The sequence below is a fragment of the Mytilus galloprovincialis genome, chromosome 9 (genome assembly GCF_965363235.1).
Source record: "Mytilus galloprovincialis chromosome 9, xbMytGall1.hap1.1, whole genome shotgun sequence".
NCBI classification, from domain to species: domain Eukaryota; kingdom Metazoa; phylum Mollusca; class Bivalvia; order Mytilida; family Mytilidae; genus Mytilus; species Mytilus galloprovincialis.
Genome location: NC_134846.1, coordinates 29,132,353 through 29,146,107, shown reverse-complemented (window position 1 = coordinate 29,146,107; position 13,755 = coordinate 29,132,353). Strand labels below are relative to the sequence as shown.

At 31.3% G+C, this 13,755-nt stretch overlaps 1 protein-coding gene across 10 annotated transcripts in view; it reads right to left on the bottom strand.

Moving 5' to 3' along the window:
• Positions 1 to 13,755, bottom strand: part of LOC143044760 (rap guanine nucleotide exchange factor 6-like) — an 83,542-nt gene that overhangs the window by 64,691 nt on the left and 5,096 nt on the right. For 9 of the 10 annotated variants that reach the window (XM_076216901.1, XM_076216911.1, XM_076216902.1 and 6 more), the window contains exons 2-4: positions 12,075 to 12,350; positions 11,505 to 11,632; positions 7,569 to 7,652 (exon numbers count right to left, since the gene is read on the bottom strand). In XM_076216901.1, coding sequence (XP_076073016.1) covers positions 7,569 to 7,652; positions 11,505 to 11,632; positions 12,075 to 12,191 — 329 coding nt within the window. In that variant the 5' untranslated portion in view covers positions 12,192 to 12,350. Of the gene's footprint in view, positions 1 to 3,511; positions 3,652 to 7,568; positions 7,653 to 11,504; positions 11,633 to 12,074; positions 12,351 to 13,755 lie in introns of those variants that run through there. The other variant, XM_076216908.1, reaches the window with a different exon arrangement.

Sequence of the window (13,755 nt, the reverse complement as noted above, 5' to 3'; positions counted from 1 at the left end):
ATGGCATGACCCCCTGATTTTAGGATATCCTGGTAAGATGCAGGATTTGGACATGTTCCACAGATCATTGCACTATGTACAGTTTGTAAACAAACCTTGAGGGTAAGGCTTATTACAAGGTACATGTTACTAGGTGTGAAATACACTGAGTCATAAAGGACTAAATATGTAATCATCCTTTGTACAGTTTGATCAAAGGTGGGTGTAATATATTAAAAATAATTCTTTTATTTATGGATCTTCATGTCCTACTCCTAAAAACATATATGAAAATAAATAAATTCGGTGTATTTACTGTCTTCTGATTGGTTAAAATTATTAGTTTTATTTTCAATGTTGTCAATTTTTATGGCGACACGCCCACTCTGACGTTGTATATTCATACGCCAACTTGTGTATACGTTGTTATTGTTTTAATATAATTAATATAAAGAGTTCTTTGAGCCTTATTTTTGATAGAAATTTATTTATAATGAATGGCAATAATTTATTTTGATTTTATTGAACCATAAAACTAATTTTTGACTCCACATTTTACAATAATCAGTGTTCTCCCCAGGCCGTTTTAGCGCCGCGATTTTCAGCGCTATTTCAATTTCCCGCTGTCCTATTGCACTGACCGCGTCGCTATCCCGTTCAACCGCGTCGCTATATTTTTTTCGTATTTTTTAAAATTTCCCGCTTATTTTTCTTTTCGGATCACGTGATTGACTGGTTAACGATTTTTGAAAGAATTATTTCCGTTGTATTAAAGTAACTCCGCGGGACCAGTCTAATAAATTTTACAAAATGGCGTCGTTGAGAGATCAAAATAAACAAAGATTTCAACATTGACATCTATTTAATGAATATATAGAGGCATATATGAATGAAATGAGAAGAAATAAATTGACCGCATTTCCCAACGACATTCACAAACTTGTTTAACGAACTTTGAACAAACAGATTTTAACAACGATCAAATTGGCTTCAATGAGCTAGTCTTTGAAGTATTAATTATCACCCAATCGAACTAATACCTGTTTAATCAGCAATTCTACAGTAATGAATTTTACCCTTTGAAAACAATTAAGAGGATATGATTAGAAAAACAAACCCCAAGCTGATACTAGACTTGAGAAATTCACTTTCTCGATGTCCAGCTTGGGTGAAGCCAAGTTAAACGTCGTAAGGTTAACAGAACACTGCTACATTTTTCGCTTTATAAAGATGCCGAAACGTATGAAAGGAATGGACAGTGCTAACAGAGACATATAATACATGTCTCGGGTGCTGAAAAGTTCATTTCTAAATTATATAAGGGAAGTTTTACCCCCTTCTCTGACAACGTTGTCTCGACCATTTTTTGAACCATCTACGATTATATCATTACTTTTTTTGCGTTTACAACCGAACTGTCGAACCTGTATTGCTTGAAAGAAGCACCCCTGTTATCAAGGGATTCATTAGAAGCCCGTATTTTACGATTACTTGACTCTTTTTCAAATGGATAAGGGAATAAAACAAAACGAAAATTTTGTATAAATATATATAAAATATCGATATTTGTCAACCAATCATCAATATATCTTAATTAAATATTGCTTTAAATTTAATGTAAACAGAGGATGGCTTGGATAAGGAATAGTATTTAATGCTAAAAAAAAGACACAGGTGTAAACAGGAAGTTATGTCAGCCAGTAAGGGAGATAATTTGGGAGGGAAAGACCTAAAAGAAGTATTGTCAAATCTTGACAAACTTATCTGGTAGCATGTATTCAAATGTTTATAAAATTATCAAACAAAACCTTTAAAGGTGGTAGTTGTTTCAATTGGCATACATAATGTATTTGATTGTTAATTCACCTTTGAAATAAAAAAATCTCTTTAAAATATTTTTAAAGGATTTCTTTCATATTCATAATTGGAATATTTTAGCCTTTTTTTAAGCAAGTCTTTGATAAGATTTGAATATTATTAAAAGGGCAATTTCATTTCTTCCTTTGAAATACTATACTCATTTTTATTGAAAAGTTGTACTTTGCTAGAAATGTTAATAAAAGTAAATGTAAAAAATACCAATCTTGTCATTGAAAACTTTCTCACAGAAGCTGACAATGACTTTATTGTTGGTCCTACATGTTCTGCAACATCACCTGTTAGTGATAAGAAATCTTCACATCTAGGCAGTCTGGTATAGACCCACCATGGAAAAGACTTCTCCTTGGGTTTTATAGACAGATGATATGAGGATTATATGTATTTACAATGGAGACAAAAAGACTTTTCTTCTATCATGTCTATATCCAGACAATAACATTAGCAAACAAAGAAGTAACTTCCATGAGCATGATGAGGACATCATTACAAGAGAAAACATCAATAGCATTATATAAGAAAAACACATAACAAATCAATTACAAACCAACCGCGCGCCGCGACAAAGTTACTGAGAATTGTCGAAAATCACGCGCTTACCACAGCGCTATCCAAAAATCCTGGGGAGAACATAATAATATAATTAATATAAAGAGTTCTTTGAGCCTTATTTTTGATAGAAATTTATTTATAATGAATGGCAATAATTTATTTTGATTTTATTGAACCATAAAACTAATTTTTGACTCTTCACATTTTACATAATCCGCTTCGCGGATTATTCAATGTGAAGAGTCAAAAATTAGTTTTATGGTTCAATAAATTCAAAATAAATAATAGCCATTCATTAAATATTTTTATAAACAACTTTATATTATATAATACCATTATATTTGAGAGCCAACCTTGTAACTTCAATTTCCATAAAGTCCACCTTCAATGAAGACTGCAGAAGGTCAGTTAAATAATTGATTGATGTTTAATGTCCCTTTCAGTACTCATGGCAGTCAGTTTTTAATGGTCAGAGAGCTGAGTTCCAAAAAAAATACCACATCATTATGCAAGAAAGTGGAAATACTAGTCAAAAGCACCTTTCCATGAACAGGGTTCTGACTTAACATCTTCAACTATTTTGACCACTGTACCATTGTCCCCTTGTAAATAGTTTAAGATTTATTTACAGATGTAAGAAAATAGTATAAATATGAAGTCAGTAAAACAGGGTTATCTCTAGTTTACATAAGGTCACTTCAAGTCAAATGTAGTTCATACCAACATAAAAGACTGGAGGGCTTTTTATCATATTCAAATGTCTACCGGTAGTTCGAATTCTGATCAATCATTTATTTAAAAGATCTAGGGGTAGTAAATATTAATAAAAACTAGACTGTCAATAAATTAAACCAAAACTGCATCACAAAGTCCTAAAATTTAAGCAAAATAAAAACCACTCTTTCTCCAACTCACAACGAATCATAACAAAAAGGTCAAAATCAAGGACATGATACAATAATCCAAAGATGTTTATGTGTTTGTAAAAAATCATTATAGTACAAAATGTAAAACAATTTTATATAAATATGATCCAAAGGGTATAAAACTGGAAAATTTTTTAAAAGTTTAATTTCAGGAATGTGTTAGTATACATACTTACTATTTAATTTCACACATAGAAATGTCTTCTTCATAATCCAAAGCAATGTGTTTCACTAGTTGTACATACTTTACACAAAATCAGCACATTTAAAGAAAGCTCTTGTAAAATGCATTCCAGAATTAATGAAAAATCTTGTGAACCATGCATTCATCATTATAGACACCACAAGAGAGAGGTCTAGTAAAGGGGAAGACTTTCAATCTGACTGACAAACATGACAAATCTTGACTACCTTTTTGTACCCCGAGGAAATATATATATATTTTTAATATTTAATTCAATTAAATTGTCATTTATACTAGCCCTTTGGTAATTTATTCAACCTTCTCAATTACCTGATATCTACACAAACACACATACCAGACTTAAACTTGTTTAAAGTAAAATACTTGAAAATGATTTTGACATTTAAATGATGATAAAAGTTTTTACTATCTTTTATCAAATCTTTTTATTGTGTGACTTATACAATATAGAACCTGGACTCCAAAACATAAAGTTTACAAAAGTTAATATATATTTGCAGATCAGCAAACAATGATGTTGGGTAAAAATACAGATTTAAAAAAAATCTTAAGTCAATAGGCAGTCTTAAAATATGAGGGTCAGTCTGGTTTAGTCATATTTTTCTTTTTAAAAAAAGTCCAAAGAAATGAAGTTTCATCACCCTCTCTTTTTTCTGTATCTACCCACTGATAGTGATAATTCATAATACATGTAACTGTAAGTGATATATATCAAGATATTAAGTGTCTAGAAACTCTCAACAAAGAATTTTAATGTGATATTTTTATTATCTGCTGGTAATTTTGATAGCCAATTAAAATCTAATTTTTGTCTGACTTTTTTCTATGCTTTCAATTAGAAGACATGTGAATGAGTTTATAAAGCAATTAAATGAAATAATGTACAATATCACAAAAATTTGTAAGGGTTCCACGGAACCCGGTGTCTCGCCTACTTTTGCTGTAAATCGCAAGCTCAACAAAAGTGAGGAAAAAAATCAATAAAAATATTCCTCTTGATACTATCTTTTGATTGTAAGAAGCTTCTGTCCAAGTTTGGTAAAAATCCAGGATAGTTTTTGAATCTAATAAATGTTTTAAAAACTTTAACTGCAGACTGTATGAAATGTTAACTGAAAGAAAATCTAAGTCCATTTATAAGTAAAATACGGAAAAAATGGATTTATATTTTTACAAAATTTACTTCTGGATACTATCTTATGATCATAAACAAGCTTCTGTCCAAGTTTGGTACAAACCAAGGATAGTTTAAGAAAGTTATTAAGATTTTAAAAACTTAAACCACAGAGTGAATGGAATGTTTCCCGCAGAAAAACTAAGTCCATTTAAAAGTAAAATACGGAAAAAATGGATTTATTTTTTTACAAAATTTACTTCTGGATACTATCTTATGATCGTAAACAAGCTTCTGTCTAAGTTTGGTACAAACCCTGGATAGTTTAAGAAAGTTATTAAGATTTTAAAAACTTTAACCACAGAGTGAATATAATGCTTCCCCGCAGAAAAACTAAGTCCATTTATAAGTAAAATACGGAAAAAATAGAATTTTATTTTTACAAAATTTACTTCTGGATACTATCTTATGATCATAAACAAGCTTCTTTCCAAGCGTGGTAGAAATCCAGTATAGTTTAAGAAAGTTATTAAAGTTTCAAAAACTTTAACCACAGAGTGAATATTTGTGGACAACGCCGGAATGTAGGATCGCTTAGTCTCGCTTTTTCGACTAAAGTCGAAGGCTCGACAATGAATGTCATTTCAGGCCTATTGGAGCTTGCTATGCAGTATGAGAATTGTTGACTGTTCAAGACTGTACAGCTACCTACAGTGGCTAACGTACAGCTACCTACAGTGGCTAACGTACAGCTACCTACAGTGGCTTACCTACAGCTACCTACAGTGGCTAACGTACAGCTACCTACAGTGGCTAATGTACAGCTACCTACAGTGGCTAACGTATAGGTCATTAGTTCTTCTAATACCACATCTTAAGCTTCTTATTCTTATTTTGCTAGCTTACAAATTTCTGCAATTATTTCCCATATGAATGTAAACAAAGGAAATTCCATTAACCTGTAAAATCTACAGCTGAACAAAATGGTCTGGGTAATCACCTGTCAAACTTGTCATTAAAATCAATCATAGGACTATATATCATGTCATTAATTACACAGGAATATTGTCAATATAATCCAACATTATTTTATCAATAACTAACTGGACAAGACATCACAACTAGTAATTGATAATCAGACCATAGCAAACATTTAGGATCCTCAAAAACAATCAGAAATATATAATTGATTTGTAACAAAATCCTGCATTTAGCCATTTTTTATATCTATGCTACCTAAAATGTTCAAAGAAAGTTTTGCAACACTTCCATTGAGATCATTTAGAGCCCAAACATTGAGGGTTGATCATATCTTTGTAGAAAATACTGAAAAGTTAGGTTGCTTGACATTTTTAGAAGCACATTTTAGTCATACCTTTTTCAAAATTATATATTAATAAAAAAAATATAAGTTGCCTTTATATTACATCTTGCTCATATTTTTTATACGACCAATGACCAATATAAGACTGTCCGTGCTTTCAAAGTAAACAAAATTAAAGAAGTAATATGAAAATATAAAGTACAATTCAAATTACATAACTTTGACTTAAGACATCAATTTTGGCATTGAAAACACATTCCATTATAAACATCATCTAAAGCCAAAGATAGATAATCAATCATCAGAGATAATCGTGACATAGCATCTCTTTTTTACAATATAAAAGGACAATATCATCAATAGGAAAAGAAAAGCTATTGGCATTACGTAATAAATCTGATAGAAGGCGGTCAATCAAAAAGAAAATCTACAAAATACACCAATCTGTGTTTTTTTTTTTTATCATATGAGCTTCGTCAATTGATCAAAGGAATATGAAATGTACATGAAAATGCATGAATTTAAAAGTCGTTCATAGAGATGAATTTGCAGGTTTTCATTGGTTCATTTTTATAGATTTACAAAAACAACAAAAAAAGATAAGAATTAAGATACACTTGCAAATTTCAGTCAGAAGTAAATGCAAAACTAATATAAGCTGCAATATCATACTAAAATGTTTGTGTTGTTTATGCAGGCTAATCCCCTCTAACAATAAACAACATAAAACACCAATAACTTAATAACACAGAACACCTGTCAATAAAAAACAATGATTCTGTTTGTACAATGTATGTATCTATCAGGAAGCACCTGCTTTCTTCATCAGTGATAATATTAATAACCCCAGAGTACAAGAAATACACACAAAGAACAAGGAAGATCTAATATAACATGACTAGTATTGTTATCTTCTGTCACTCAGAATTAATGTGATCAAAGGGAGATAACTATATAAGCTTTTACAGTGCAAAAGGACTTTATCCTTATAACAATAAGTTAAATTGATGTAATCAAAGGGAGGTAAATTCTGTAAACCAAGTGCACCAGGACTATTCCTTATGGTTGAATTTCTATCCTTAAAAAATCTGATAGCTTATATTTTCAGACTACTGATACTATGTATAAACCAATTTAATTTCTCCACTCACCTAATATTTTTATACTCTGAAATTCTATTTGTAATATGCTTCAGAAATCTTATAATTCTAATAAGTCAGGTAAATACGTAAATACTGGTCCATCATCTGTTGCCACTCCAGAATGTTCTGAGATCACAACTTGCTATATTTAAGTGTGGTGATCATTGCCCCTTAAATTTGAATGATTTCCAAAAAGGGAGATTTAAATTTTTTAAGGTAAAGGAGTAAATCTTGCACCTAAACTTGCTGTTTCCGAAGCTGAGTACCAGTTATATAAATTTGAGAAAAAATTTTAAAAAAATGTAATTTTGGAGGACATCAATTCAGTTCTAATCATTCATTTCCTGTATATTTGTATTTCAATTTAGACTTTATATAAATTTATGATAGACAATGCAGTCAATTATCATCTACATTTTTTCATTGTTTTTGTTGTAAATAACCTTACCTGCTGACAGGAAGAAACATGGACCCTTCAATAAATACAGATCCAGACAGCAAGATGTACCAACATGTACTTAATTCTCCTTGGCTGAAAAACAAAAACACAACTATGGGGTAATAACAATATTTTTTGAAGTACGAATTTCATCCCCCCAAAAAACTGTTTGTTACATCACTTTATTCCATGAACACTTTTACCTTAGAAATTCACAAAGTTTAACCTTGAACTTGAATATATAAGACATGTATCAATGGTGTTTGAATTTCAAATGGTAAATATACATCATATACATGCGTATCAGGAAAGGAACACAGCTCTCCTCTGCCATTATAGTCTTGCCTTATGTACAGTTCTATAGGAAAATTAATGCCCTGGTACTTTTAAATTCAAGATAATCATTTGACTTAATGCTGCATGCTTAGTGGAGAAGCAGTAAATACCAAATTTCAAGTTTTGGGTGTGCCACTGTGTCTAACATACAGGGGTTCTTAATTTTAACCGATGCCTCCCAGCTGACTAAAGCAACTACACTACTACAACAAGATCAAAGGACATGATTGGAACAGAATATGTATTACAGATCAAAAAATTAATTTGTTCTTCCTTCTGTCTGAAATAAACCGGGTTAAATATTATTAACTTTTTCAGATTTTTTTTATCATGTTTATCAAAAACATACAATAAGCATTTTTTATTAGAAATAAAAGTAATTTTGTAGATAATTTAAAGGATAAGATTACAAATATTATTTTACTTGCCTGTTTAAAGCCTAGAGTCTATGAACAAAATACAAACATGCATACCAGGAGGTGCTTCACAAATTTACCCACTTACATGACTTATGAGACTTAATTTATCAATGAATTCATATGTTGACCAAATTTCATACGTCTGTAAATATATTGCTGATTTAATTCAAAGGGATTATGTACAATGTAAATCACATAATACCAATACTTTTTATATTTAATCTTGTTTCATTCCCCTGTATATCTTATTTTAAATAACTGGATTAGAGAATAATCTTTAATCACAAATATTTTAATCTGCTGTGGTGAAACCACAAAGAAAATTGAAATGCATTCTTTGGTCAACAGGGCTTTCCATTGAAATTGAAGTAGAAGGCTCAATTAATATTATAGGCGGCTGTAACATGCGTTCGGCGAAGCCGGACGCCCACCAAGCTGTAAGCTTGGTGCCTTACGGCAGGGGGTCTGGGGGCCGCTCAAGGCCCCCAGAAGCTCTGGCATAAAAGTTCTGGCATAAATAGAGCAAAATCCTGCATTCTCACAATCTCCTGGCACCTAATTTTATCTTTCAAATGACCATTTTTTATGTATGAAATTAAAGAAACTCTGAAAGAAAAAAAAAATCTCAAAGAAATTTCATTTTTTTTATGTTATAGTTTTTATTTTCATTACCTTATGCTTAAAATTCATTTACTTTTAAAGGAGATTTATTTATATAATAATCCGGTTTGTTAAAAATCTTGATTGATTTATTTTGCACAACTACGTGCATTTGTAAACAAATGACCCCCCTTTTCTCTCTAAAGACTGTTACGCGTATTTAAATCATACAATTATTTCTTGACAGAAAATTGATATATCCTCTTATTTTCTCTTTTTTTTTGTAAACTGTTCAATAAGTCGGATACATAAATCATTTGGAAATGTTATTTAATTTTGGTCGAGTCGACAATATTCTACTTTCGTTTTTGACCTTGATTCTCTGAACACCACGTGGGCTTTGAAAAATGAACTTCAAAAGATACTGTTTTACAGATTCTGAACAATTTTATCTACTACACTTTCTTTAATTTGACTGATATTATTCCATAACATAAGATTGTCATCCTATCTCATTGTCTTCACGTTTTAAAAGCCAAAAAAAGCCAACGAGTTAATGACCATCGGAACGTCTCTATTGTTATCCTTCAATGACCACCGGAACGTCTCTCTTGTTATCTTTGAAAAGAAACGATGCATTCTGACTTTAAATAGACAACCAATCAGTGACCTGAATTCATGTGAACTATATTTAGCCCAAGGTAAACACTGACTTTTCATCATTGTTTATCGTGACCGCGACTTTGCGACAATACGTTTCTCGGCTGCCTGTAAACTTTTGAAAATAGATATTTTTTTTCTTTTTGAATTTATATTTTTGTCAGTGAAGTAGCTGGCACTTGAAGCCACGGTAAACGGCGGATTTCCGCCGGCTACCGGCTTCAATGGAAAGCCCTGGGTCAATATCCCAGCTGACCAACTGCCTAAGATCAAATTTCTAAATGATCATTTTTGGAAACATTCCCGAAAAAAAAAACAAATTCCCATGTACGGTGCCAATTTCAAAGATTTAAACTGAAGGATTCATCCTTTTGGAATTTTACGTCATTGAATAGATTTCAGACTCTTTCCACCAGTGCATGACTTAATTCTTAGCTGGAGTACTAGTGTTCTAATGGACATGTTATTTAGGAAATTTTATATTGGTAAATGGATTCATGCTTAACAGTTGTAAGTACATTTTTTTAAAGGAATCTTCAATATTGCACTATTTCAAATTTGTCATTCTTTAAAGGTTTTCTGACAATTACTTTTGATTCAAACTTGTAAACAAATAATGAGCCAAAACTTCTAAATATCTTTTATTTTTATATTATAATAAAACACCAATAAATATCCATTGGACACCATGCCATGCTTGCACCAGCTGTCCCTGTAAACCAAAAGGGATTTGAGATATGATGAGATATCCCCAAAAAACTATATGGTCTATGCCTGTGTAAACAACCACATATACCAAATCAGAATTAACACTTTTCTGAATGCAGTGTTCAAAAGTTTATATCCAAAGAACCATAAAACTAAAACATGCAAGATTACAATCTAGCAGTTTTCGTCCCCTTCTCCATTAAATATCACTAGAACACAACCGCGAAATCGCCGGCATTCAGAGCGTGGTTGAAAGTATGTAAAGTGTTTTAGGATGCATTTTTGTAAAATATTTAATGACTGTAGAATTTAAGGAACGGTATCAAAAGTCATAGGTACTTGGGGACAGGACAATTGTTTTTTTACCCCTCCTCCTTTTTTTTCTCTCCAAATTCTCATTTTTTTTTTCTATTAATTTCAATATGAACATACATTTAGTATAATATGAACAATTTATTGCTCTAAATAAAGTGTGTTTGCTTTTGACTATCAATCTCAGTTTACTAATCGATCCATGGCGGTCATTGATATATTATATAGACCCTCTCTATTTGATAAACTCTGTGACCGCCATGGATAGTAAACCCTGAAACATAGCAGATAGCAAATTTGCCAAATACACTATTCATAGTATATGTGATTATGTTCATAGTATACAGAAAAACGCATACCGGAAGTCTAGTCTAACTTAAAATTATGTCCAATGACCGAAACAATATCTGAACGCCTTTTTTTCATTTTTTCCCCAATCTGAATAATCATAAGAATGGATGACAAATGTGACTATGCAGTATGCATGGTACCTATAGGACACAGAGGCATGATGATTAATTTATTGCGGAAAGAAGAGAAGTAACACACAAAATGAGGTCTTCTCGCTTAATAGTATAGATGACTGAAATAAATGGGGAATGTGTACATGAGACACAGATGATGCCCCACTTGCATATCATATAAAGTTATAAAGAGACATAACTGAAGAGCGGTAAAAGTGACACTACCCATATGTATACATTATCTGAGTGTTGTGGTAATAAGCATTGTGTATAAGTTTCATAACATTTGATGGAGGCAAACTTAAGTTAGAGAACAGAAACCAACTTTAAGACGTACAGGACATATGCACAGACAGACAAGGGTAAAATGTATGCACCCACTGTTATGGAGGGGGCATAAAAACTACAGCAATGTTTTTAATAACTCTACATATACAAAGACTTACCAGTACAATATATCATTGGCATCATGATATTCATATCTTACAGTTCGACATAATGCACGTAATGCTGGCTCTCTGAGAGAGGATAAAGCTTCCATGCCATGAAGATGAGAAAATATAACATCAAGATCCTACAGAAGAAAAATAAATACATAAATAATTGTACTACGACCTACTACCTATGTTACCATTTTAAAAAAAAAAAACTTTTAATTTAAAATCTGTCAATATATAAACTACAAGTATTTGAAATAACAGGGCTACAGAAACAAAGATGAGGCAATCACAGCTAGTCAAACTCTTAGTCTCTTTAGAAATCATATCTCTAAAATGTCTCCCCACCAAAAAAACGGTCTCCTCAGTAGAAAGATGTATGTTACAATACTACTATTTTCACACTATTGCATGGGTAAAATAATTTGATATGCATGTAATTGTATGCTAGTTTCAACTTTTTTAGTGATTTTTGTAAAAAAGTTCAAGTCTTAAAACATGCAATCTCATTAACATAAAAAAAATTCTGAAACCTATGACTGTGTCACTGTAAGAAACAATTTCTCATATACAATTTACCTTTTCTGATCTTTCTTGTGGAAACTTCTGAAGAGAAACGATAAACTGCCGGTCTCCATGACTACCATGTTTGACCCTGTCACCATGGGAACTATGTCTTTGAAGATTAGGATACATATGTTCCAGTGATAGTTAATATTAAACTCATAGGAAAATTAATTAGATGGTGCCAGTAAATAAATATAAAGTTATAATAATCATCTCTTTAAAATGTATTCAGGAATCTGTGTGGCTATAAAAATATGTTTCACATACTTTATTTCTTCTTTAAAATGCCTGAAAATGAAAAAAAAGAAATAAGCATTTGTTATAAGCATATATATACTGCTATATGTACATTGTGTATTAACTGTCAAGAATTATAAGATCATGGGTTCCGCTTTTTAGGAGGGGATTTAAATTGTGGCAATCAAAATTCAATAAAAAGAATTCAGCAAAAGAAATATAAATGTTCAACTTTGCCTGTCTTGTTTATATTTTTTTCTGATTTCTCTGACTATTTTGTGATCCAACAATTTTGTGATGATACCTAGAACTACAAGAACACATGTAGTCACTCACAGTTTTAATAGAAAATCAATAATCAATGATTGCATCGTACAGCCAACAACAAAAATAGACTCATCTGATAAAATAGGTGTTGCATGTTTTGTTTGATAATATTGTGTGGGTAATACATGTAGCATCACATGCATATGTCACTGAAAGCATTTTTTGACAGCTTTAATGGAAGTTACTTCTATGGAGTGGGTACTTTCAATCTTTTCAGTAATGTATGTGTTCAACAGCAAGAAAAATCTGACTTTAATCTTTATACTTAATACAGAAAGTATCTGATAAACTTATAACCAGGTGCTCTGCAGGGCGCAGCTTTATACAACCACAGAAGTCAAACCCTGACATTTGGGGCAAGTATGGACGCAACATTCAAGCTTGATACAGCTCTGAATTTGGATTGTGATTAAATAATTGACACAACATAGGTTTCTGACACAGAATGAATGTGATCTAAGAACTTATACATTTGTACTTAAAAACTGTTAAATTGGACATTTACCTATTATGGTCCAATATATACAAAATCAAAATACATGGTTAGATTCAGCATATTGATCAAAGAACTCCAATAATTAATTTTTGAAGAAATCTAATAAAGTTCAATTTTGAACCCTTTAGACATCAATGCTGACCAAATTGATAACTGGGCCCAAATATCAAAAATCTAAATACATATGGTTAAATTCAGCATATCAAAGAACCCCATATATTCAATTTTTGTTGACATCAAAAAAGTTTTATTTTTTACCTCGATTTGGACTAACTTGAAAACTGCGCTCAAAGTCAAAAATTTAAGTACATGTACATGTTAAGATTCAGCATATCAAAGAACCCTAAGAATTCAATTTTTGTTAAAATCAAACTAAATTTAATTTTGGTCCTGAATGTAGACCAATTTGAAAACAGGACCAAATATTTTAAGATTCTAAATACACGGTTAGTTTCGGCATATCAAGGAACCCTAATATTTCAATTTTTGATGAAATTAAACAAAGTTTATTTTTGGACCCTTTTGGCCCCTAATTCCTAAACTGTTGGGACCAAAACTTGGAAAATCAATCCAAACCTTCCATTTGTGGTTAATAACCTTGTTGTTAAATGTCATAGATTTCTATTCACTTAT